At 39.1% G+C, this 27,426-nt stretch overlaps 1 protein-coding gene across 1 annotated transcript in view; it reads right to left on the reverse strand.

Annotated features, from left to right (window-relative positions):
* Window positions 1–27,426, reverse strand: part of FASS (tonneau 2 (TON2)) — a 305,773-nt gene that overhangs the window by 56,232 nt on the left and 222,115 nt on the right. Inside the window, exon 11 of the mRNA XM_089402758.1 lies at window positions 16,364–16,465. Within this exon, the coding sequence (XP_089258884.1) occupies window positions 16,364–16,465 (102 nt within the window). The remainder of the gene's footprint in view (window positions 1–16,363; window positions 16,466–27,426) is intronic.

Consider the following 27,426-nt stretch of genomic DNA (forward strand, 5'->3'; position numbering starts at 1 on the left):
CCGGCGTTGCCCTTATGGAAGTCAGTTGATCCCGGATCTCCTTCAATCGACCGAGGAATGGGTCGATCTATTCTCCCTTCTGCATCTGGTATGATCACAGCTGATTTTCTAGTAGCATCTTCCTTTGCACGAAAGTATGCTGATACAACTTGGTCAGGGCCTCCCACATCTCCTGTGTCATGTTCTTCTCAGCAATATGTGGTAATATATGATCCTTGACCCTGTCAAGGATGATACTCTTAGCCCTCGCCATTGCATCCTCGTACCTATCGTTATCAGCCGGATCAACTGGGATAGCTATCGTCCTCAAGGCAAAGTGCTTGACACGATTCCTGTCTAGTACGGATAAGATTCTGGCCTTCCAGACTACGAAGTTTGAGGCTTCGTCCAATCTGTCCTGGTCTCTTACTCTGTGTAGTGCCATTTCGTTGCTCCTCTACTTCCCTCCTGGAAGTTCTCATTATGACTCGCTCTAAGCCTCGATTTCCCTCCTAGAAACCCTTCTGCCAATGTCGAGATGCCCCTCTCCAATCATCTGTGCAACTGCAACATAGATCTGGATTCCTTGACTAGAAATCCACCTTGGCAGCAACTCCCTCTACTTTGACCTTGCCCTGTTAGGTAATGTTCTGACTACAATACCCCACCAGCTCCACTCTGCAACTTACCCACAGCCTCCTAAACCCCAGCAAACTGAAGGTTAGAGCTCCTAGGCTCTGGGCAATCCTGGCACTAACAAATCAGCCTCCTCAGCCAACTGCGTCAGCCCTCCTAGCCTCTGCATCAGCCTACCTTTGCCTCTCTCAGCCTTTGCGCTGCCTCTTCCTAGCTCAATCTTGATGATGCAGGCACTGTGTCACCCCTTCCTTGCTGCTACTCTACTAGGAACACCTTCTGTCACTCGAGACAGCTGTTTTTTGCTACTGCTGCTCTATTCGGCTGATGTCCTCAGTTCTCTTGTGATCTGCAACCACGCTCTGATACCATTTTGGAATTTCTAAGTCTGACATGTCAGAAACCCTTCATGCACTTTACTGATTTATTCCTACCTACTTGTTCCGTTAATTAACAAGTTATTTACAATGTAAATACTAGAAATAAATACAAGTACATGCTTAACACATTATAGATCATCAACTGAAAGAAAGAGAAACAAGCACACGAGTGACACCGTTGTTTTTGGTCTAATGTCCCCAGAAAAACACAATGTGGGAAAACCAGTGCAACTATCTGAGCGTTTGACTTATTAAGCAGTTTCATAATACAATCTGAGTGCCAAATCCAGCTCACCAAACAGAGAAAAATCTCGGCAATAGTACCTCTCTACTAGGAAGCAGATATTATGGCTGAAACCTCGGATAAACAGTCTGGCAGCTCCACAGCTCCAATCTGCCCCACAAAACCCCAGTGTCAGCCTCTAGGGACTGCTTCAGCCTCTCTCTAGCCCAGCGTTAGCCCAGCGTCACTCTGGCTTGGCCTGCGTCAACCTCTGAAGGCATTGCGTCAGCCCTCTGGCCCTTTGCGTCACCCACGTTGGCCCTCTAAGGCACTGCGCAACTCCCGGCTACCTCTGCGTGAGCCCTCACTGGCTCTGCGTGAACCCTTGGCTACTTCTGTGTCCCTCTCTCCGACTACTGCGTTGATCCTCCTGGTGCTATTTCTGCCCTCTACTTCTGTATTCACTGCCCCTCAGCTGCAAATCTAATCACTCTTTCAACTTTCTCAGCAAACCCAGCCCCAAAAAGTCGAAATCTTGATCTCTTGGTGTGTTCTCCAAGTGACCCTCAAGCCTCCTCTTATACTTTTCTCGTTGACAAATCAACGGCCGAGATTAAGTCCCTAATCAACAGCTAAGATTAGATCTGGCTTGATCCATGCCTTTTGGACCATTCTAACACAATTTTATATTAATTCACATTAATATTTTATTTTCCCTAAGTTTAGACTTTCGAACTCCATTAAAAATATTAATTATTTTAATATCACCCAAACTGTTTAGAATCTGCCCAAACCCTTTCTAGGTATTGGAGATCTCATGTGCCTTAGCCTCTCCACCAATTTTCGTGGCTAAAGCACATCCGATGCTACCCCAAATCAACACATTTTTCATATGTATAATGTAAATAATCCTAGTATAACAACGTCTGTATGTAACAGCGTAGGTAAACCTATTGTTTTGTTGACGATTTCCATTCTAGGAGGTTCTTTGTCTCACTAATTCATCTGTCTCTAGACACAAATGATCAGCGAAGTTTTTCCCTCCACCCTCACCCCAAAGCTCATATGGATTTTGTTTTCAAGATCTTAAGCAAGTCCTAGTGTTTTAGATAGACTCTTTGTAAAAATGACTTGGGAATCATTTTAGCTAATTGGCTAAATTATTTTATAACAAGTCACTTGACCTACTAGATTATATTTTGTGTCGCAGAAATGGTTAAATGCAGTGTTGATAATATCGCCGAGATATCGGCGATATTCGTAAATATCGCGATATTTTCGGCCAGACGAAATATCGCCGACCAAATATCGCGATATTTTCCAGTTTTTAAAATCGCGCGAGATTTACGATATTTCGGCGATATATTTGAAAATATCGCGCAATGACCTTAAATATCGCGGGTGACCCTGAAAACAATACGCACCGGCTATATAAATCGATTTTTGGTCTTTTTGAAGTCATTTTGGTTTTTTCTGAGCGTTGGAAGGTTGCTGCCAAGGAGGGTTTGAAGCCAATATTTGCCAATACAGGTACGTATTTTTAAGAAATCTGACTTGCACCATGAAAGAGTAATTCAAATTAATACGCATGAGAAAAAAGTCCGATTTAAGACTGTGTGCCCAACACATTGGCAATGTCACTTATGATGAATAGCATCGTTTTGACTCTTGAGTATGTGCTTCGTGTGGTACTGGTACCCAACGATCCTGCACTAACTGCTTCAAAAAATATTTGAATAAGGTCCTGTTTTTCCTTGTAGGTGATAAATGTTACTCTCCTTCCATTGTATATTCAAATGTAGCAATCTCTGCGTTTCCTTTTCAATATTTTGTTGATTAACTGCTTCAAGGAATTATAACGATGGCTAGGCACCGTTATGTCATTTAAGGAATGCCAATGCGTGCAACTTTGTGAATTGAAATTAAGATTGAAAACTTTACACTTTTACTTGTGTGCCAGTGTGCTATTGATACCACAGTTCTAAGATGTAGATGATTCTAATTTCTGAGAGCCCATTTGGTGATCAACTATTATGGGTTCAGCTGATTCCGTAAATGTTTTGCAATCCTAATAGGGCCCATTACCATATTGGCATATAATATATATGGCAACACATGATAATTATTAATTATAAATTTATAATTACATGGGTCAGAATTCTGTGGGTGTTGTTTTCTTTTTGTTTTTGCACTGGATCATGTATGAGAACATGTTTTCTTAAAGATAACCCAATGTATGTTTTTAAAATTTCTGAATGTTGCATTGGGTGGTTTTGGAATTGGACTCTTGTGATTTATAATTATGCACAGCGTAACAACAGTGGTATAAGTTATAACAGTTATATATTTTTCCCGTGCTTGGCATAATTCTGAAAGAAATTATTCTCATTCCATGCCAATTTGCTATGTGTTTCATGTGCCATTTGGATACCTCACGTTACAACATGTTCATACTCTTTTGTTCAAGAGTATTCAACAGTCAACTTGTATTACACTTCTATTCAACAGTCAAGTTAAAACTGTTTTGTAAAATGATGTGGTTATTTGTAATTTGAAAATTTCGTATTACTTATTAAGTTACTAATTCCAAAAAAAATTTGGTGCTCTAGGTTTCCTTTTGAGTTAGCCCACTACAAAATACAAATATGCCAAAAGCCTTGGACCCATTTTGGGAGTATGGGAGCCCTGATGGTGGGACAAATCGTGCATATCTTACATGCAAATTGTGTGGGGACAAGATGACAGGTGGGATTACACGACTGAAATACCATCTTGCTAGACTCAGTGGACATGATGTTGGGCTTTGTACAGTTTCTAGTCCGGAGCTTATACAAAAAGCTCTTGAGGCAATTGAAGAAAAGGACAGAAAGAAGGAAGAGGCGGAAAGAAACAAAGCTGAACGTGCAGGTAGATCTTTCGGGATATCTTCTCCTGATTTTGGTGTTGAGGGTAGTGGGCCTAGTGGCCCTAGTGGCCCTAGTGGGAGGGGCTCCACAACTGGCACACCATCACATGCTACTGCTAGTGTGAGTGCGAGGTCATCATTTTTTGTTCCACGAACAGGCGTTGGAGCACAACCTGGCATAAAATCGCTTGTTAAAAAAAAGGAGAAGCAAGAAGCAGATAGAGTCATGGGGAGGTGTATTTTTTGGAGCGACTTACCTCTCAGCATCACGAAAACCAATCCATTTTGGCAGCCAATGTGTGATGCTATTGTTGTTGTGGGCCCAGGGTACAAAAGTGCCACATATGAGGAGTTGCGGGGGCCAATTCTTCAAGCAGAAAAACAGGACATCAACTCTAGATTGGCGGAGTTGAAAAAGACATGGGAAGTCACTGGATGCACAGTGATGTCTGATGGTTGGACAGATAGGAAGGGTAGGACCCTTCTAAATTTCTTGGTACATTGTCCTAAAGGTACCATGTTTATTAAATCGTTGGATGCATCAGAACATATCAAAGATGCAGCAACGATATGTGAGTTGTTAGATGGGTTCATTCGGGATATTGGTGTGCAGAATGTGGTGCAAGCCATAACAGACAATGCAGCTAATTATGTGTCTGCCGGCAGAATGCTTATGGAGAGGCATCCCACATTGTTCTGGACTCCATGTGCAGCGCATTGTCTTGATTTGTTGCTTGAGGATATGGGGAAACTCTCCTTCATCAAGGAGGCAGTTGATATGGCTAGGAGCATCCTCAAGTTTATTTATAACCATGCTTTTGTTCTTAGCCTTATGAGGAGGTTCACTAGAAACAAGGAGTTGCGGCGTCCTGCCATCACATGTTTTGCCACAACCTTTATTACTCTTCAGTCTTTGCTTCGATGTCAGTTCGAGTTGAAGCAAATGTTTGTGTCTGATGATTGGCGTAATTGTAGATACAACAGGAGACCTGATGGGATAGCCATTGCAAAAATGGTGTACTCTGAGACATTTTGGCGTGGAGTAGAAGAAGCATGTGCAGTTAGCGAACCTATAGTAAAGGTTCTTAGATTGGTGGATGGAGAGAAACCTGCAATGCCTTATTTGTATGAGGGCATGGATAGGGCCAAGGAGGCCATTCGTTCCTATTATGCAAACAAGGGTTCTGCTGGCCTTGATAGGCAGATCATGTTATGGGATGTGATCGATAGTCGGTGGACAGGGATGCTTCATCGACCCATTCATGCAGCAGCACTCTTCCTCAACCCCGCATTTTCATACAAATGCAACTTTGATTTTGATGGCGAGGTGATGGAAGGACTCCATTCCTGTATTCAGAGGATGGTACCTGATCCTGAGCTTCGTAGCAAAATCAATCGCGAGTTACAGTGTTATCAGGATTGTGTTGGCCTATTTGGCTTTGATGATGCCATTAGGGAAAGGGCCCTCTTCATGCCACGTAAGTGACAAGTCATCACTCATTAGAAATTAGAAATTTGAATTTAATTATGTTTTAACTTTTAAGTTTTTGAATTTTTTATTTCATTATTTTGTTGTAGATATTTGGTGGCGAAGCTATGGTGCAAGGGCACCAAATTTGCAAAAATTGGCTATACGAATCTTGAGTCAAACATGTAGCTCTTCAGGGTGTGAGCGCAATTGGAGTGTATTTGAGAAAATACACGCCAAAAAGCGCAACAGGTATAACTTTGAACTCAAGTCTTCAATTGAGCAATTACACTTATTGTAATTTTTAATTTTTAATTTATGACCTTCAAGTGTCGATAGTCAAGAGTCAAGACTCATTACTTTTTTTGACACTCTTAAAGGTTGGAGTTCGCACGCCTCAACGATTTGGTGTATGTGCATTACAACATCCGACTTCGAGTGAGGCAAATAGAATCAGTGAATCACCAATGGATCCAGATGCCATTTCCTTAGACAATATTGATGTATTGTCTCCGTGGAGGGTGGAGTCTGAGGAGCCCATATTGGAGGAGTCACCTTCATGGTTAAAGCCAGTGGCAGATGATCCATTAGAGCAGGGGCAGCAAGAGGAGGACTCAGAGTCAGAGGAGCAGCAGCACTTAGAGGAGGAGCAGGAGGAGGAGGACACTGCGGGAGCATCAGCATCAACACCATCTGCTATAGATATAGGAGAGCATAGCTCCATGCCTAGCGCTCATTATTTGACACTAGGTGCAGAGGCAGGGTCAGGGCCTTCTACTACTAGGGGCAGGCCTGGCAAACAGCCCATCATGTTTTCCCGTAAAAGGGGGAGAGGGCTATAGATAGATAGCTGCTAGTTTTATTTGTTATGCTACATGTAACTCATGATGATGAGATACTTTTATATATGTGATGTTATTTTGTATTGGTTCTCCACATTTGAGTCCTTGAATGGACAATTATCAGGGATCAGCAGGATTTGGTATCGCCTTTGATATATCATTTCTATTTGACATCATATATATCAGTGTTTTCTTCATATTTATGTGTCAATGTGTTTATTTCATGTTGTTATTGCTTTATATGTTTAAAAATCTGAAAAAAATGAATATATTATGCATTTTTTATGCTTGCCGATATTTTCGCCGATATTGCCGATAAGATATTTTCTGGACCCTCGCCGATATTTTCCCGATACCGATATTATCAACACTGGTTAAATGTTGAGGGTCTATAACGAACGGGTTTCCCCCCTTCATATATTAAAATGTAAAATCTTCATGTAAAAAAAATATTTTAGTGCATGGTCCTTCATATTTAGACACCATGGCTAAATTATTTGAGGGTTGGAAAAATTTATTAATCCCCTCATGTGTCAATTAATTAAATCTTTTGGCAAAAATAAATTAGAGAAATCCTAAGCCAAAAATTTAATTAATTAGAGTCAAATTTAAGTTAATTAATTAAATTTTCTGGCAAAAATAAATTAAAATCTTAAGCCAAAAATTTAATTAATTGTGTCCTAGGAAAAATTAATTCTCCAAATTAAAAAATTCGTGGGTCCCGGAGAAATTAATGTTTGGAGGACCCTAGCCAAAGAAATATTGAAATTTTCAAGAGATTTTGGACCCTTGGGCCTTGGTAGTCAAGTCAAAGTCAATTTTTTGAGGAAATCAACTCAAAAGAATTAATTTTTAGGTTATTAAAATTCAATTAAATGAAAAATTCGAATTTCCTCAAAAAACAAAATAATTTCAACGGAAGAGATTAAAAGATAAAAAAAAATTTAACGGTCGATATTGCTTTGACGGGGATAAAGCCAACTAGTCGTTGGAGAATTAATCAATAAATTAGAGGTCATTTGTCATTTGAAATCATCTAATCTTTTGATCATGTACTAGCTCTTGAAGCTCTTGTAAACTTTTAAGGAATAATACAACACAGTCTTTGGGGTTTTACTTGATGGCAGTATTCCTCTCTGGTATCTTATGGTAACGTGTGTTTAATTTTTTGCTAATCTTATTTATAAGCTGTTGGTTAATAGCTCTTGTAGATCCATTTATTTCACACGTATCTTGTTTAAATTGTTGGGTTTTAACATAGTGTTAAGATTTTTATTTGATTGGCAAGTATCTCCAATCTTTGAATATTTAATCATTATTTTATACCTCTATTAAATTGAGTGCTTATATTTTAAGTGTGCAAAAGTCATCTTTATTCAGAGATTTTGGTTGTTTGGAGAAGTCCTCGGTTGGACCAACGACTCCCAAAACTTAAGATCTGAAGAGCCTTCCGAATTAACACTCCGAGATTATCTAACGAAATATATTTTGTAGGAATTTTCTGGGTTAGTACCTAAAATTTTAAAAATTATTTATCTTCAAAAGTTTGTGCTAAATAGCTAGGTCTGACTAGAAAGAGCCTTAGATCTATAGATCTCGAAGCAAAGTTTGACTCATACTCCTCAAATTTGATAGATTTGTAAATTATTTGTATAGATCTGTGAATTATTTGTAAATGAGCCTTAGATCTATAGATCTCGAAGCAAAGTTTGACTCATACTCCTCAAATTTGATAGATTTGTAAATTATTTGTATAGATCTGTGAATTATTTGTAAAAATGTGTTATTTACTTGTGTAGATCTTAAATTTTGTAACATAATTTTGAATTTTAACACTTGGGTTTTTGGGATTTTCTGTATTTTTGTACTTATTGGGTATTGGGTTTTTCTCTTTTCACTTATGCGAGAATAGACCTAAGAAATAACCCAAGGAGATCTTCAGATATGAGCTAAATCTAGACCGTGGAGGTCAAAATCTAGCCTCAAACTTTTGTTTGCAGGGAAGAAATGATAAGATCTTTCATTAAAGGCTTCAGATCTGAAATTATTTGAGAAAATTTTTGGCTTTTAAGATAGATCTAGGCCCTGGAGGGCAAGATCTAGTTTTCCAAAAATTTTGCAGGGCCAGCCATTGAAGATTTTGCAACAAATCTGATGATCTGAAACAAAATAATTTTTTCAGAACAAGCGTTTCAAGTTTTGGGGCTCCTAAGCCAAGATTTGTTTTATCTTAGCCCAATCGCTAGCGCTATTGCGTCTAGTGCTAGCCCTCATTGGCCATAGATTCCCCTTGCTCCATTTCTGATCTGAATATTTAAATTCTCTCACGCTGATCATCGGTGGTTTCTTGCAAAAGAATTGGTAAAAGTTTTATTTCTAGTATTGAAATTTTTTTGGCAACTTGGGCAAGTGATCTTCAAAGCCTAGGGCCTAAGGGTTTTGATCTCTAAACCCTCTTTTTCTTCACTGTTTGCTACAGCAATCATATATTTTTCTAAGAGTGGTGAAAAACACATCTAAGTAGTTTGAAATTAACTAAAAAAATTGTTAAATACATTAATAAGTCACTTATGTTTGATGGGTATCAAACATTTGACCTAAATCTACATTTTTGGGTGAATGTTATCTCCAAATAATTTCGTTTCTCAAGTCTAAAATATAGCAGTCGCAAAATTTCATGTAGGTTAGCCAAAAATCAGTTCCTAAGTTGCCTAATACATTAAGGAATTAATTTCTTGAGTTGGGCATCCATCATTAAGCCTATTTCATATTTTAATTGTTGACTATAATAAGTATATCAGATCTTATACAATTATGGAAATCACATCATAACAGGCTAAAAAAAATTATAATTCATGTGGGCAAGCTTGGAAAATTTTCAGTAAATTTTTGGCATAAAGATAGCATTGATAACTTATTCTTTACATTGTCATATTGTTGTTATCATAACATTTGTTTGTTGTTGTCCTAAAGTTTTTCTTACTGTTGTCCTAAAAATTTTTTTTTCTGAAAATTAAATGCTCTAACATCTTTGTGAATGTGATTGTCACAAGTTTTCAGAGGACTAATATATTTGTTTGCACCAAGCATTTCTTTGTTGTCATAAATATTTTTCTTTTTTGGTGCTCTTATTGTCTCTAAAAACATAAATGTTGTCATAGATATCATTTCTGAAAAATAGTGTTTTTGTTTCATTTGTAAGGGCAGTTGTTTGCATAGATTACATCAGCAAATTTTAGTTGTTTTTTGGATTTTGGATTTCAAGTCTAAAATATAAGCTCGCTTCCCTAAAGAACATTTAAGTTGGGAATAGTCCATATTTCTCTTTCTAAAGTATTTCTCATGCCTTGACTTGTGAATGGTAATTGCATTGAAATATAATTCTCTTTGAGCTAAGTAGCATTGAAGGTGATTTACTCCATAATTGAATGATGGTTTGAATCTAATTATCATTGGCATTATCTTGGAACCTAGAAGAACCATAATTGTCTAAAGAGAGCGTTGCTAATCTTATTGAAGAATTGTCATTGAAGCATAAATTGGATAAATTCTCTAGTTCTCTTTCTTGACATTAATATCATTATTGGCTTGTGGTTATTAAAAATTCTTGGCATATTAGTGATCTTTCTTTAACAGCAAATATCTTGTGGTCATCTTGGTTATCTTGTGTATCTTATTGGCACTTGAGATATTTGGCACTTTGTCTTGTATAAGATTGTCTCTTTATTTCATTAAGTACAATTGTCATAAAGTTAATCAATACTAAGTACTTGAACCTTAAATGATCTTATCTCAAGACTAGTCACTCATCTCTTTGCTAATCGCATCTTGCATCTCTTTTCAACATAATAACATTTTCCTTAGCAGCAGTTGTCCATTCTATACTTAGTCCTAAATTTCCTAGCAAGATAGTTGACTCCATAAGGCACTGGTATCAATTGTTCAAATTAAATCATTTAAGTCTTTTTAAATCTAAAAAAAGTATCTGGTCACTCAACTGTGTCTCCGGGATTAGTTGGTTCCCAACTGGTCCTTCTTCATTTCATTTCTATAGGGTCTAACCCCCTTAGTCTGTTGTAGGGAGACAACTTAAACAGAGAGTTTGGGGATCAGGGTGACAGCGCCCGATCTGAGCTGTTGTCGCGGTGCCTAGATATTATGTGCAACAACAGGGTTTTACCAAATTGTTCATGTTGCAGGTCACAATTCCTTCTACATTCACCATCTAGACGTTGAGAAGTCACCTTTGCCCATAAATGGGCAACCCCTTAAATTCTTCTACACAAGTATAATCTAAATGCCTTAAGCGACATACCTGAACCTTAGCTAGTTTCAAATTTCGCTTGTGTGATTTCATTTCATTAATTTGAAGTTATTACATGCTTTAGTAGCTAGATGTTATTTTCATCTTTTTACATCAGTATTGCATTTTGTTTTAGTTAGATGTTGTTCATTTTGATTTATTTCCATCTCCATAATGGGATAAGACTTCAAGTCATACTCCCTCTTGCATCTATTTTGTGAGACTATTTCAGTTTACACGTGGAACATTTTGGGGTTCTCACAAGCTCCCAAGTGATGCATGTGTCCTGCAATTGGAGCCAGTTGTTAGCCCTCATTTTAGTAGTTTACATGTGCACTTTTCATTTTTGGCAACACCATTGCAAACCCAAAGAATGTAAGTCAAAAGCCCTCTAACCCAAGTGGCAGCTCTCTGTTATGATATCCTAGGCCAATTATCATTGGCCATGGCCAATCCCTATATATTCCAAGTCCCAAGTCGTTTTCTCCTATATAGGAACGGGGGTCTTTGGATGGATCTTGTTGGGACTCATGGTTTAGAGGAGCCATCAACTTTCTAGAGGTGATAACACATTGTAGGGTTACTCTAGTCCTACCACATATGCACTTGTCATTCCCGCATAGTTGTGTCATTGAGTCTATATGCGTTCTTTGGCCATGACATATTCAGCAAATTCTCAAAATGGCAGTCTCACAGTTTTTTAGCAATTCACGTTTCCCGAGGCAATTACATTTCCCAATGCATGTGGTCTTGGAAGGCAAAAAGTCAACTTAGTCTCATACTGCTCAACAAAAAATGTAATGACATGCCACATTGAAATTTTTCCAATATGTGAAGGCAACAAAAGGAAAACGGCAATCAAAGGTGGTCTTGTAGTACGTGGGATTTCCAGTGGCAAATCAGGGGAAAATTTTGATGAAATGAAAGATCAAACACGTCAAAAAAGATCACAAAATTAGCCAAACAAAAACCAAGTAGCACATTCCTTAATTTCTCAAAGGCATTGGAGATCCTCTTCCCATGCAACGTGATGTCCTCTCTAATTGCTACATGGAGGTCAAGAATAGTAACGGTGGGGTTAAATTAGCCACTTGAGCTAGTGGAACCAGGAAAGGAGTCAAGGATGCAAGAATAATTAGGTGAGTGAGTCAAAGAAGTCAAGGGGATGGGAGAACAACCTGAAGCAACCAAGTCGTAACACCTGCTAGTCATTGAAGTGAAAAAGGGAATGTTGGGAGGTCAAATCACAACATTGGAGGTCAAATGGATAATTTAATTTCTTTTGGATGCAAAAGTATTTGTTGCAAGGTATTATTGGCTTCCAAAGTACCCAATTCAACCACTAAAGTTCCAAATCGAGCTCTTCTCAACCAAATCGAACCTCCTAGTACCAAGCATAGTTTTTAAAACCGTTTTTGAAAACCGGTTACCGGTCAAACCGGCCGGTTAGCAAGGCTGCCGGTCTGAACCGGCCAAAAAACCCGGTTTGACTGGGCCTTTCGCCATTTTTCAGCCCTAACCGGTGAAAACCGGCCGGTTTAGGACAAAACCGGCCGGTTTGTATCAAACCGGCCGGTTTTGTCCTAAACCGGCCGGTTTTAGGCATGCCCACCAAAACATGGAAAAAGGTGGATTTTTTACTGTGGTTTAGGGAAATTTGACTCTGGTTTAGGGGTTTTTGACTGTGGTTGAGGCTGATTTTGATATCGACACCACAGGTTTGGATTTGTCATAGCCTATAGGTTAAGATTTCTCATGTATACTCCTTGTCTTTGCCATATAAAACTCCTCCCAATCCTTAGATGCTTCATTATATTAGACTTTGATGCTTCCATGTCTACTTTAAACTTCAGGAAATTCAGATGCCAAAGATAGCTCAGATCTTGGACAAGTATTATTGTTTCTAGTTGTCATAAAAAACGCCTTAAATCTGTCAATAAGTTAGGTTACAGAATTCCACGTTTTTGTACTTTAGATGTCACTGTCCAAAGAAACTCGGATGTCAGAGTTCTGATTTTTCATAGAGGTGTTATTTTGGATGTTCGCAGGGTAATGTAATTCAAAGAGTTTCTGATGTCCATAGGAACTTTCACATTAACATGTACAGTCATCAGAATTCCAGTGTAACTTCTCCTTAATTTATAGTGAGGAAGTTCGACCTTTATATCTGATATAACATAAGCTTTTTGGTTCTCTTTCAAAGTCTTGGCTCACCTTGCTATAGTACATAGAACTTGCCTTGAAATACAGAGAGAGAAAATGCAAATGCCTTACAGGTCTTGAACAGACTATTTAAACCTTCTTATATTCTTATTCCTTTGGAGCACTCCTTGACCTCAGCACTTTTATGATCTTTGATTTCTCTGAAAATCAGACTTTTTGCTCTGAGTCGGCATCAGAACCAGGATTAGTAGCGACATCAAGGAAAGGCAAAGAAGCAATGGAAGGCACTAGTCGTGCAGGTCGACAAACTCGTGCTTCCATTAGGTCCACTTCTATTATCATTGGTGGCATTGATACTGAGGTTGCAGATCAGGTTGAGGCATCCTCAGACTCTGAACCAGATGATGTCTATGTAGCTCCTGATGATAATCCTATGTCTAGCAGTGGTGATGAACTTGATGATTGATCATGTGTACAGTGTAGACTTGTAGTAGGCCAATGGCCTCATAGCTTGCAGCATTGTTTTTGGACTTTATAGGCCATTTAGAGCCTCATTTCTTATGTATTTTGCTATTTTGTCGATGATATGTATTGTACTCGGTGCCATTTTGATATATTCACCTTTACATGGTATATAAATGAGCAAACTTTGCATATTTTGTCTCTATTGGCTTGGAATCATGGTTTTACATCTTAAAATAGTTTTGTTTCATTAAAAATTAATTATTTAATGTATTTTTGTAAAACCGGTTCGTTTAGACCAAACCAGTCCCGGTTAGACCGGTTCCGGTCGGTAAACCGGTTCATTAGGTGGACCGGTCCGGTCACCGGTTCCGGTTTTAAAAACATTGGTACCAAGTCAAGCCACCAATGAAGTAGTTGGGTCATACAAGTGGAACATTGAGTATCTTTTGACTAAGAATTTTTAGCTTTTTCCTTTCTGGGGTGAAACCAAGCAGAACATTGGACCTCCAACAGTTACTTGAGTCAACTCGAACTCCCGTACTAGGAAAACCATTGTATTAAAAATATTTTGTTGAATTTACTTAGTCTCTGGCCTGTGGACAGCAAGTAGTAATTCTTTTAGAAGAGTGAGGTCCAACTAGCCATTACAAAAGAAAACTACAAATGGTTGGTTTTTATTCTATTTTATCTTTTCTTGGTTAATGTTGCAAAAGGGATCTAATAAGACAATAACATAATTACTATTAGTAAGTATTACACAAAGGAATGGACGGATTCAAAGAGAGGTTAAATAGTCACATGGAGGGAGTAGACAAGGTTCTAGTCTTCTCTATCTCATTTGTTGCAGGTTGAAGTAATTGGAACCGTAGGTTGAACCAACCCTTGTTAATGGTAGCTTTAATCGGGGAGAAGTTTCTCTTCCCGCAGGCGTATAGTTGACCCGAAAATTAGAGGTGCTTCATTAGAGGCCACTTGCAGTTGGATCCAGAAAATTCCAGAAGATCTTAGACATATATGGGGAAAACATAGTCTTTCGACTCCAAACTTACCTCACTGTCCAACTGCATGACTAACTTAAGGGTGAATGTGATTTACAACTAGGCACTAAGAGGTAAAGCTGCAGCTAAGGTAAGCATTTCTTGACAACCACTCTTATTTAAAAAAATGAAAAAAAATTACTCTGTTTAACTTAAATATTTACTAAATATTTACTTTCAGATTCATCTTAATTTTGGCTAGTAACCCTTGCGATTTTTATGCACAAATTTAAAGCTAGTCCAAGGGATCAATATACATATGTTTTGAGCTTCCAAACACCTTTATTTCACTGGTATATTGAGCTCTTTTTTGCAGATTTGTTGGAAGCTACAGACATCCACATTCAGATTTTGCAAAAAATCATGGTACAAGGATTTCTCCATGTAAGTCTCCATCTCAAAACCCTTGTAATTAGTTCTTAGACATATTTTTTCTAGTTAATGTCATTAATTCGAGCTAAATTTAAACATATTCCAGCAATCAAAAGTCATATCTATAAACTAGAAATTATATATGGATTTCTACCAAATGGAATATGATCCCGAAACCTCTATAGCAGAGTTTCCAGCTAGAACCTCATTTTGTCGCAGATTGGAAGCTAAGGTAGGGCCTAAAATCATTTATTGTTGTTGTCCTACCTTCCCCAACCCTAGATTATCAATCTAGACTCCAGAGTGTCTTGTCACTATTGGGTGGCCCTACAATGGGGGATTTGTTGTTTTCTTCTGTGTTTTTCTGCAGATTTTCAGATCTGTAATCATAAAACAATAAGAAAATTTACATGGAAAGCCCTCGTACGAAAGACTTATATCAAGAATAATTTATAGAATTCATAAATATATTAATTTTCACTCGGTGTGCTATTTACATGTGTATTATCTTCAAATTTAAATGAACCATATTTTTGGTCTGTATTTATTTTCCACATAAATTACATTTCCAGATCAGTAAAGCATCAATAATTCACTCCTCTTTTCACCCAAGTCCCGATACAGGGCACCAGTCAATCCTTTGTTGGGCTTAAAGAGTGGGGACTCATGTCAAGGTGACAGTGGGCACTTTTCCTGGGTCTACCATCTTAGTGATTTGCAAGGACCTTGGCAAACCCTCCAAGTTTGTGTGGTAACAGGTCTAACATGTTCAAATTCAGATTGCAGAATTTCAGAGATGTTTACATGATCAATTGGAGCATTAGTACTCCAATAATATTTAGCTGTCATAAATATCTGTATGCCAGTTACATGATATGTTAGTGACATGCAAAAAATATAAACATCTGTGTGTTAGATGGTTAAACCACACCATAACCACTTATGGATATTATACATTGACATAAGATATGGTGTGAAAATGTGTACGAGAGATGTATTGTTATAGCATTATTAATAAATTGGGATTCCATTCTTTACTCTACCATCATGTCTATGAATGTGTGAACTCTAAAATGTTTGCACTATCAATGAATAGTATTCCCTATGTCTAATCAAACCTCATTTCACATGAAATCAATTACATCACTACTACCACAAAGCAGTTTCCGTCTCCTTTTAACCTGAACAGACATTTGACACACAAGTTACAGCAGCAGTAGCATAAAAGAATATGACTAATCAAATATGTGCCATATCCAGCTGAACATAAATAAAACTCGGAATCTGGGTTTATTTATTTATCATTACCACACTATGAAGATGATTCAAGATAAAGCATAATTATTAACTAGTTAATTAAAGCACCTTCATACAATGTCCCACATATCTTGTAATTGATAATGGCAATAGAAGCTTTCATAAAGTTGCAGAGACCTAAAAATTCTGCAGTTAATTCCAAGAGCAACCTTCATCTAAATATCCTGAGATCTATGGACTTCAGCATATAGACAGAATAATATGCGCTTTTGTGATGATGAAAACTTAAAAGGCCAAAACAAGATTTTAGCACCAAGAGAATAGAGTACTTACCTCGTTCAATAAAAATATCTGTAAGGGTTCCATCAGCATACTCGCGAAGCTCTTGCTTGCTCAATGTCCCATTCATGTCTTTATCCAATCCAAGAAACATGTCTTCACAGTCCACACCACCAAAATATTACAACAAAATCACAGATCAGCCCACCATGAGAAAATGAAATTGTTAGTATTCAAGCTGACATCTTTACTTACATAACAATAACTTGATTAATAATTTAAGTGTAAAATCAACCAGCAAAACAGTAAAAACAACAGTTGTTTTCTAAGGAAGTAACAGCTTGACAATTATTCTTTCCTGGCTGCTTTCCAACAACTTCAGAACCATAGGTTTCTATCACACCATCAAACTGTTTCAAAAGCTCAGCTCACCAGGAAAAGATACAAGATTCTTAAAATTCATTCCAAGGAGTCGTCGACATTAAAAAGACAGAATCTCTCTCTTTGATGTTGATACCACCCTGAAATGAACGTAATTTATGTGTATCCACACAAAACGAGTCAAAGCTGTCTTTTGGTTATTCTTTAATATAGAAGTTCTGTCACAGAACAGAACTTGTTTCATATACCCACCCACCCAAAACAAAAACAAAAAAATAAGTCACTATGTTGTTAGAAAACAAATACTACTTGAGAATTCCAGTTGACTTCTTCAAACTCATAAATATGCTTATCTTTCACCACCAGCTCTTAATAGTAGCTATGCCCATTATCAATGGTAAAAAAAGACAAAACTGTTCAAGAAAGAGAATTCAATTTAACTGAACCCCACATACATCGACTATGTTTAATCGTGCATGTTCATCCACGATATCATTGGCTTTAAGATATGAAAAATATCCATTCGTGACCAAGAATACTTTTGACAGCATTTACCTTATGATGCCATTGCACCAATCCATGATTAACTTAACAGGAACTGACTGGCAGAAATGTGCCTACTAAATTAAATTCACCTGCAGTTCCTAAATTATTTATCTTTCTGGTCAAAAAGAGTGAATATCTCACATGAATTTTGACTTTTATAAATTATTCCTCTAGAATTGATATTGACAATAGTGAAAAGCTAACAGCTAGAAACCAGTGGGAAGATTGACAGGAGTCAGATAGATTATTCCTCTAGAGAAAATATCAACGAGCATGAAAAGTTTATAGTTAAAAACAGGTGTGAAGATTGACAACGAAGAAAGCAGTTATATTAATGTCCACAAATGACCAGAATAGGCCACGATTAGCAAGTACAACATGTCATAATGGCAATGCCAAATTATCAATGAAAGCTCTTGGGCACAAGAAAAATACAAACGAAACATAATAACTACAAAAAGTAAAACACCTGAGCTAAACCCTGGAAAAAGAAAGGTGCTAAGTTCTAACCTATAGAACAAAAGAAGCACTAGCCTACACTAGAATGAGAAAATGACCTTTTCTTGCCATTGACAACCAACATGAAGGTATCAATACACTCCCGAAAATGTCATCTAGGAAACAACCTGGACAGAGTGGAACAGGTTGAATAGTCATGGGGACAAATTGGGTGGTTACCTACTGGAGCTCTAGTATCATCCAAGACCAATGAAAGAAACTTAGCAATGACACTTGGCTCCTCCAACAAAGTTGTGAACTGTGCCACCCAAAACGAACTGCTAGAACACATATGTCTAGGTAACCTCACACCAAATCAAGGTCGTCTCCCAGCAATACAATAGAGGCAGCACCATCTCACTCATCTACTGCTCTCTGTCGATGAATAGAGTATCTACTATCTAGAAGGGACTCGTTCCCTCCAATTTCCAATATAGGCTAGAAAAGAGAAGAGATCCTAATGGATATGGGCCTCTAGAAGTCCCACATAACATGCCATCTATGTTCATCTACATTCCAAAGATAGAGACAAACACTTCTAAAATGAGTAACAGAAATATGTAGCAATGGATTCTCTTCAATCTTTGTACAGATAGTGAAATCTTTGTAAGGTTCCAAGGTTATCTTTCTTCTAATCTGAGCCTCCAATGTGTCACTGTTCCGAGATCTGCACTTCTTCAGTTCTTCAATGATAACCCAATCACAGAGGTATGCCCAATCCATAAAATTCTATTCCTCGGCCTCCTTGGTTCACGAGATGTGAACACTTCACCTTTCTGTCTTCCTGTGATGTCCTTGGTTCACAAGATGTGAACAATTCACCTTTCTGTCTCCCTGTGATGTTCTTCACCAAATTGGATGCTAAAATGATGAGTTCAAACCTATATTTATACCATTTTTGACCTTTAATGAAAGGACACGTCCCTTGGAGGTGAAGCTGACTTGTACAAGTAGGCTTAGGTCGGCTAGAATAGAAAATATATTATTTCATCTTAAAAAATCATTTTCTCTCAGTCTAAGAGGAGTTAGAGGATGAGAAAGGGCTCGTTAGAAAGGGGAAAATATTGTCTACAAGTTGGTGAAAGAGACATTTTAAGATGATGTCTCAAATGTTAATAAAAATATTTTTCTTTATGACAATCCTAGAGTTTTAGTCCAGATCTTGGGGTTTAGGATTCTTCATGCATTAAGTCATTGGGACTAGGATATTAGAATTAGAGCAAGGTGTCATGAATCTAGGCATAAGGGTTAGGGCTTCTTCATTAGGGCTCCAAGTGTGACCTTCAACCATCATCCATGCCATCAGTAGGGCATCTTCATCAATGACAATTTTGACCAACAAGGCATGGGACCCTGACATCACAATACTCGACAGTTCAACTAACCTTAAGGATGAGTTGGTTTCGACAGGGGGAGACCATTTCGATCTTCCATTGGATTTTAGTGATTCGTTTTTGGTGTGGAGGGCTTCACCAGCATGGAGCGATAATCGACAGGAGGAGATCGTGGGAAGCTCATGCAGGTGGGGATTCATCCTCACAGGAGTCAGGTTGCATCTCCAGGAGTCCACCCTTGCAGTGCATGAGATGGGTGACTCAATGACGTAGCTACACCAGGAGGCGGTCGAGACTTTATATTATCATGATGCTCTACTTACTAACAGTGTGCAAAGGGCTTCGAGTGCAGGTACCATGTTGGACAATGAGTGGAGCAAGGGGTGCTTCACGTTGGTCAAGATGGCTTGGGACCCTGGAAACGAGGGACTCCTTTATGACAAGATAGTGTTGGAGGCACAGACGACTCAATGGCACATTTGGGACCCCAGTATCATTTGCAGTAGCCATTTGGGTCAGCTAAATGAGAGGGCGCTTCCTTGAGCATTGCGTCTAGGCAAGCATCTTTTGGAAAGGAGGACTGTCATGTCCCCAATTTTGATTTTTCGCATTAAAGATGAATTTGGAAAGAGGAAACATTTCTGGCATTAGGACTTACGAGCAAAAATTTTAAATTCCAGCTTTAGTGGAATGTGGGAACCACAAGAGAGAGAGAAATTTGACCCAAGGAGGGAACTCGCACTCTTGGAGAAGAGAGAAAGAAAAGGAGGTGTGAATTAGGTAGAATGGGGACCACAAGTGAGAGAGGAGGCCAACAAATTATAAATAGAGCTAAAGGGCCTCACTTTTGGATCTTTTGGTCATTTTACAATTCAAACCTTAGTTCTCTTGAGTTGTTTAGCCAAGACAACAGTGTTGCTTAGCACAAGGAATTTCCAAGCAGAAATTCCAACTCTTCCTTTGGTGAACTTCGAGTGTCACCCTAGGAGAGAATTTGGGGAGCTGATTCCGAACCATTGAGGAGCTATTTTACAGGTTTATTTCAGTTGGTGCTTGCTAATCCAAGGGCACAAAAGAGTTTCATGGGGTTGAGAGAAGCTAGCAATCAATGGAGTTTTGGCCAGAGAATTTGCACATATTTATCCTAAGGGAGAACGAGTTCTCCTTGGTGATTTGTAGGGGTGAGAGTGTTGCATTTTAGAGGGTCAAGTTTCTCTATTCCATGGCTTGTGCAAGGGTTTACTGGCAGCTTTTGTGCACTTCCAAAAACTCTAAGTTTGCAGAGCATTCGAGTTGGGATCTGCTTGGTGATTGAGGGGAGAAATTCGTAGGAGTTAGGGAGGATTTCTTGGAGGGAGATTTGGGCATTTTGGTAGCAGTTAAATTCTTGTAGCTTCTCTGGCAGACAAAAAGGAGCAACACGCAGATTTGGGGACACACGTGACTTGTGGATCTAGCCTGAACCCTTTCTAGGTTTTTTGGGTTTGGTGAGAGGAGGCTAGTATTAATTTTTCAGAATCTTCTGAGCACTTCTGAGGGCAGATATCTTAGTTCCATCCAGCAGCGAGCAACAGAAATTGTTGGAGGAGGGCACAATTCACTCTAGAACCATTTCCACCACTTGGGTTCGTGAGATTTTTCTAGGTTATTCTGGGTTCCTTGTGAGGAGGCTCCAGTTAATTTCCCGAAATTTTCTGAGCAATTTAGAGGCCCGAAACACCAGTTCCACTCCAGCAGTAGTAGCAATTTACTGGGTCGTGCAAGCTACTAGTTGGGGCCATTTCCAGCATTTGAGACTACATCCTTCCACTTGGGTTTGGTGTGCTTGCAGTAGCAAGCCCAGGTTCTATGGTCCTCATCCTATTGTACTTGATTTATCCATATGAATTAATAATATGGCTCAGTTTTCTTGGTGTTTTGATGGTGCATGCGTATTTGTGATTTTATTGTTGTAGCTTAGTTCATGTATCAGTTACTTGTTGTAAATTTCAATTTGGAATATTGCAGTCACATCCATGAACTAAGTGGTCAAAATAAGCTCCATGTCCAAGGGAAAATCCAATGGCCTCATGAAGAAAGAGACACTCCCCAAATGTGCTGAGGTATGCCTACAAATATGTACCAAGAGAGAGAGCGCTCCAAGAGTGATGGCGAGTCATCCCATAATCATCCATCATGAATGCGAAGCATCATACCAGATTAATCAAGACCATATTAGTCAGTCATCCCTCATTATAAGCGCTAAATATGATTCTCCATTGACAGCTATATAGAGTAGAAAATAATGTAATGTTTTGACAATAATTGTTATTTTGTTCAAAACATAGATCTTGGAGGTTGCCCCCTTGAAGAGGAAAGTGAACACCCACTCTACTATAGGCAAGTTCGAATTAATGGAAGGTTAGCCTAAGAAATTTCAAGAGGACAAAAATGGGTTGGATGGGAAGACCGAAAGGAAGTTAAAGTAGAAGTTGGATAGGAACCTACATTGAGCCGCACCAATAAGAAACTTCTAACTCAGAACTATTTATCCACTCACAATACTTGTCAAGTTTGCACAACAATAAATCAATAGATAATAACATATGGCATCGTTCTCCTAAGGTGGACACGATTTTGATGGCTTTGAACCCTCATAATGGGCCATCCAGATGGAAGATTACTTTGCCCTCCAACGCATTAATATTGACATAATGAAACCTAGGGTGGGAATCATCTATTTAGTTTGAAAATTGTCTTGAAATGCAGCAACTGGAATTTATTTTTCTAACTGAATAATCATGCAGTTTATTTTGTTACGAAAAAATAATGAATAAATTGTTGAATTTCCATGACCTTGAGTCTAGGTTAGAGTCTTAAAATCACTGACGCTACCAAACCAAGAATCTCAACCATAAACTACTTTGCACAGTGAAAATATAAAGCAGTAAATCACATATGCACAAATATACACACTTTTTAACAAAATTGTACAATATTGTACAATCACCAATCTTCGTTATATTAAACCAAATATGAATAATACAACAGTTTATGGTATACAAGATACAATGACAAACTTCGTTGCAGCTTCGATGTCGTATCTCCTTCTGCCGGTCCTTCGCTCCTGTACTGCTCACTAGTAGTGCCTTAGTCCATCAAGGCCACTACACATCGAGACTCCAAGAGGGCTGCCACCTAACAATGTTGCATGTCACTTCTGTTGCATGTACACGGGCTCATAAATCTGCTCTCTGGGTAGGCCTAATTCCCGAGCTCCAATCTGCCTTCTAGTAGCCTCTTTCATCCATCAAAGAGCTACTCATTAGGTTGCAAAATTCACCCACTCACACACCAACAACATCTTTCTTGTATGCTTCTCTAGGGCTACTTTGGGTAGCCAACACACTGCCCTCTAATCAAATCAATGGTACCCAATTCAATCACTACAGAATCTGCATCGACGAAGACATACGATCACCCAATCTCGCCTCCAAATTGGCTCCCACAGGCTACAATATTAAAATGATCCAAACTGGTCAAGTTCTTTGACCCAACACACATCAAACTTCTGCTCCAAGTCTGTTGTCCTCACACTTCCCTTGACTATCACTGGTTAGGGCATACTTTGCAGGTTGCAACAACCACTAACCGACCCCTGAACAACCCTCAAACAGCCTCCATGAACTGCGACATACCCTTGGAATAACCCTCCTCTACCACGTTGTTGTTGTTGTAGTCTTGCACCAGCCCTTAAACCCTCCTCTACACACCTTGTTGTGGTGCTATGGCCTTCGACCTAGCACACAGCAAGTCTGTTGCTAAGGCCCAGCACTATTAGGTAGCTCGGGTCCCCAAGTGTTTCTCCAAAACAGACTTGTGAGGAGCCTCCTTAACTCGGCCTAGCCTGCAACACTCACGACCTCCACTACAGCAACTTCGATCCTCAAATAACCCTGAAAGAGACCTCAAAACCCACGTTGTTCTGCCTCCTTTTTTGTTGTGGCTAGGGCACAAAAGTATCCCCCTCAACGAGTTCCTCTTTGATGTATATGTGTTACACAAAGTGGATGCTCAAACAACATGTCTTCACCCTTTATTTATATCCAATAAAGGGGCTACACAAATTGATGAAGAGATACATCTATTGGAGGAATTTTACTTCAAGCCTACATGACTTGAAAACTAATAATTACTTGTCAACTTCAAAAATTCATTTCTCCACTTCTACAACTCATAATTCGACGATTCTCGAAGTGTTGGATTCTCCTTTCCACCCTCTATCGTATGATGCCATCACATATAGAAATGTGCTTCTAGAATTGCCCCAAACACGATTGGGTGCAAAACCCCATCCTTGGGTTCCAAGCCCACAAGTGACCCTTCACAAGTGACACTTGTGGGGCTTTATCGTCCAAACCCTGAACCGTAGGGCTTGGGCTACCTCCCAAGCTACACAAATCAACATAAATCACACTACAATTTCTTCACAATTAAAGCATTGCGGAAAATAAATTGGAAACTGAGAAAATAGATGCACACACAATAAAAAATGACATCGTTATTTTGGACAAATGTCCTCGAAAAAACCCAATGTGCAGCAGATGAGCTTTTTATTATTATATGCAGCATTCAAAATTCTGAGTACAATCTAGAAGCCAAACTGGCAATCCTCAACAAAATGACCTGGCCAAAAATTAGCGAGACAATTTTTGTCTCACCTGACACTGATCTCAGCTCTGAAACTGGCTCAAAATGGTTGCTCGAACACCCCTATGTCAACCTCTATGTTGCCTCTACGCAAGCCAATTCATACTGCCTGTGGAGCTACTTTAATGTTGTCGTGAAAAAATTCAGCCCCTGAGAATGACTCGCTTGGCCTTCTGGAATTTTTCCCTGCCTCCAGCCACTGAATCAATCCTCTCTCTAGCTAAATCGAACCCTCCTCTGAAGCTGCCTGCGCAACCTCACTAGGGAAAAGCTTGGCCTCTTGTTGCTGCCTCTCCGGAACTCAAAACTCCTCCAGAATCTCACTGCCTCTGCTTCTCTGGCTCTACTACTTGATCTCTTGCTCGAATTCTCTTCCCAGTTGAATCTCTACTCTCTAGGAAATTTGATTTGCCTATATCATTCACCCACTCTATGTGTCTGGTGTGTCTTCTCCATCCCCAACGTCCTTCTCTTATATTCTCTCGTTGGTGAACCAACGGCCATGATTAGATCTCCATCAACGACTAAGATCATCTCAAACTAAATCTATGTTAGTTTCTATAGCATTCTCACCTTTCTCAATTAATTGTTGTTAATAATCACTTTTCCTAAGTTAAACTTAGGAAATATTTAATTATTGATTAATTAACTTAATTGGGTTATCTCTAGGTATTTTCTCCTGGAACCTTTCTTGGGTTTTGGAGATCGTCTATTTCTTAACCTCTCTGACCAAAGTCGAGATTAGAACACTTGTCCGATGCTACAAAACCTAACACTCCCTCTTAACAAGGAAGGTGTTCTCGCTCCCATAACATCTCCCCTCACACTGTTGATGTTTGACAACTGTGACAACCTATAACTGCCCACCAAACCACTGCACATACTCTGATTCATTTGCCACTCTGTAGTTGAGCCATCTCGCATCTGCTCCGCTACTGACACTGCATTGTACCACCTTGTACTGTTGCCAACTCTACTCTGTGCTACAACTAATCTCATGTTGTTGTTGCAACTACTGTAACTGATTACCCAACTATGAATCACTGTGTCTTTGGACTGGCTCTGCAATTGTCTCCTCAATCTCTAACTGCAACTAGCCCTTGCACTGTCCACTAAGTAATTGTCTGCGCTGCAACTACTCATCGCCCCCCAACATCTGACTAAAACTAGCACTGCAATTGTCCCTCAAGGTTTGACTGCGCCATCCTGAACAATGATCCATCTACTACTGAATATTGTGGGGCCTTGTAGCAAGGGTAATGATCCATGAGAGGAGTAAACTACAACTACTGCTGCTCCTCTATGGACCCTGCACAAATTTCTGCAACTCTGGGAACTAGAGCTCAAGGTCTCCCCACCTCTTTCATCGAGGTATAGTTTCATACAAAGTGAATTCGTCCTCCAATCTGGAAGACAAATTTTCGATCTCTATCGAAGTTTTTGCCTGCTCTTGCTTCTCCTTCTTGTCCTTCTTCCTCTTGTTACACTGAGTATTGTAGTGACCATACTCACCACATCTGAAGCACTTGATTTTCGCAAATCTTTCTTTTTCTTTTCTCCTCCATGTGAACCTTGTCCTTGATTGGGACCTTTCTTTTCCTTCCCCATTGATGCAAGGGCAACATTCTCCTCGTCCTTCACACTCTTTGGTCCTTTGCTACTATTGTCATTGATACCGCTCTCAACCAAAGAAAGCCTCATCTCTTCCTGTCTAAAATCAGCCCATAATCGATCCCAAGCAGGTAGATTATCTCATCCAGTGATACCTTGAAAGAACATTGCCCACTTTGGAGTGAAACCATTTAGAGTTGTACACACAAACTCACTCCCTTGAGGTGCTTCTCCAACTGTTGCAAGCTCGTCTCGAACATTCTGAATTCTGGTGAGATGAGGAGTAACACCTTCACCCTTATGCATCCTAGTGGTCCTCAACTTCTCTTTCAAGAACATCTTTTGGTTCTCGAAAGGATTCTGGAAAAGCATAGCAACTGCATCCCACATTTCTTTGGTTGTATTCTTGGTTGCCAAGTGTGAGACTATATGATCTTGAACTCCAATGAGGATCAACCACTTCGCCTTGGCCATCTCCTTATTGTAGTTCTCTCGCTATTGCGGGTCTGTAGGTATGGATACAACTCTTTCTGAATTTGTTTTCAAACCATGCTCATCTAGCAGGAAAGATATTTTGGCTTTCCAAAAACAATAATTTGAGGCTCCATCTAGCCTATTCTAATCTCGAAGTCCTGTTGAGGCCATTTTTGCAAAACTCAAAACTAGGAAAATAAATAGGAATCTCCTCCTTTTTCCTGCTCGGTTGCTTGCACTGCAACTCACACTCCCTCCTGAAATGCGCAATCTTGCCTACTGCTACTGCCCTCTCCTACTAGAAATCACAGATTTCCTCCTGGAACCGAATCTGGAAACCCTCTGAGAAATTCCTTTGTGTATGCTTTTCTCTACCAACCAGCACTGATCTGCTACTACTATTCAAGCTGCAAACCAACCGCACCCAGATCTGCTCAACGAAATATCTGATTTGCTCACTATAACTACTTCTCGGCAATACCACTACCTGTTTGAACTAACACTAGGTTGTTCAAACTTTTCCTGCACCTACAACTAGAAATTGAACCTTTCTGCCTAGAAATTCGCACTGCTTGGCTAGACCTCTACGCAAATCTCGAAGAATTTCGTTTAGACTCACTCTCAACAGCGAAAATTCTCCCTCTTCGTTATTGAGCTCCTGATCTGATTAAAAATAGCTCAAATACCATGTGAAAATTTCTTTGAAATGCAGCAATTGGAATTTATTCTTCTAACTGATTATTTATGTAGTTTATTTTGTTACGACAAAATAACGAATAAATCACACTGCAATTTCTTCACAATAAAAACATTGCATAAAATAAACTAGAAACTGAGAAAATAGTTGCACATAATAAAAAATGACATTGTTATTTTGGATGAATGTCCCCGGAAAAACCCAATGTGGGAAAACTGGCGCAACAGATCATGGTTTTATTATTGTATGCAGCAGTGAAAATTCTGAATACAATCTCGATGACAAACTGGAAATCCTCAACAAAATGATCTGGCCAATAATTAGGGACACAAATTTTGTCTTAGCTCCGAAACTGGTTCAAACTGGCTACTCAAACAACCATGCGTTAGCCTCTGCAGTGCCTCTATGCAGGCCAATTCATATTGTTTGTGGAGCTACTCTGATGTTGTCATTATGCACAACTCATCCTCTGAGAATGACTACCTTGGCCTTTTGGAATGTTTTTGCTGCCCCAGCGACTGAATCGATCCTCTCTACAACTAAATCAAACACTCTGAAGTTGCCTACGCAGGCCCTGCACAGCCTCACTGGGGAAAAATTCGCCCTCTTGTTGTTGCCTCTCTGGAACTCAAAACTCCTCCAGAATCTTACTGCCTCTGCTACTCAATCTTCGGCTCGAATTCTCTTCCTAGCTGAATCGCTGCTCTCTAGGAAAATCCGATCTTCCTAGATCATTCACTACTCGATGTGTCTGGGTTGCCCTCTCCATTTGCATCGTCCTGCTCTTATAATCACCATGATTAGATCTCCATCAACGACTAAGATCATCTCAAACTCAATCGGAATGGCTTAAAATTCTAATCTTAGGAAATTGTCTATAGTCAATT

The sequence above is a fragment of the Pinus tabuliformis genome, chromosome 2_1, assembly GCF_031772625.1.
Source record: "Pinus tabuliformis cultivar Carrire ecotype Pingquan chromosome 2_1, CPIR1, whole genome shotgun sequence".
NCBI classification, from domain to species: Eukaryota; Viridiplantae; Streptophyta; class Pinopsida; order Pinales; family Pinaceae; genus Pinus; species Pinus tabuliformis.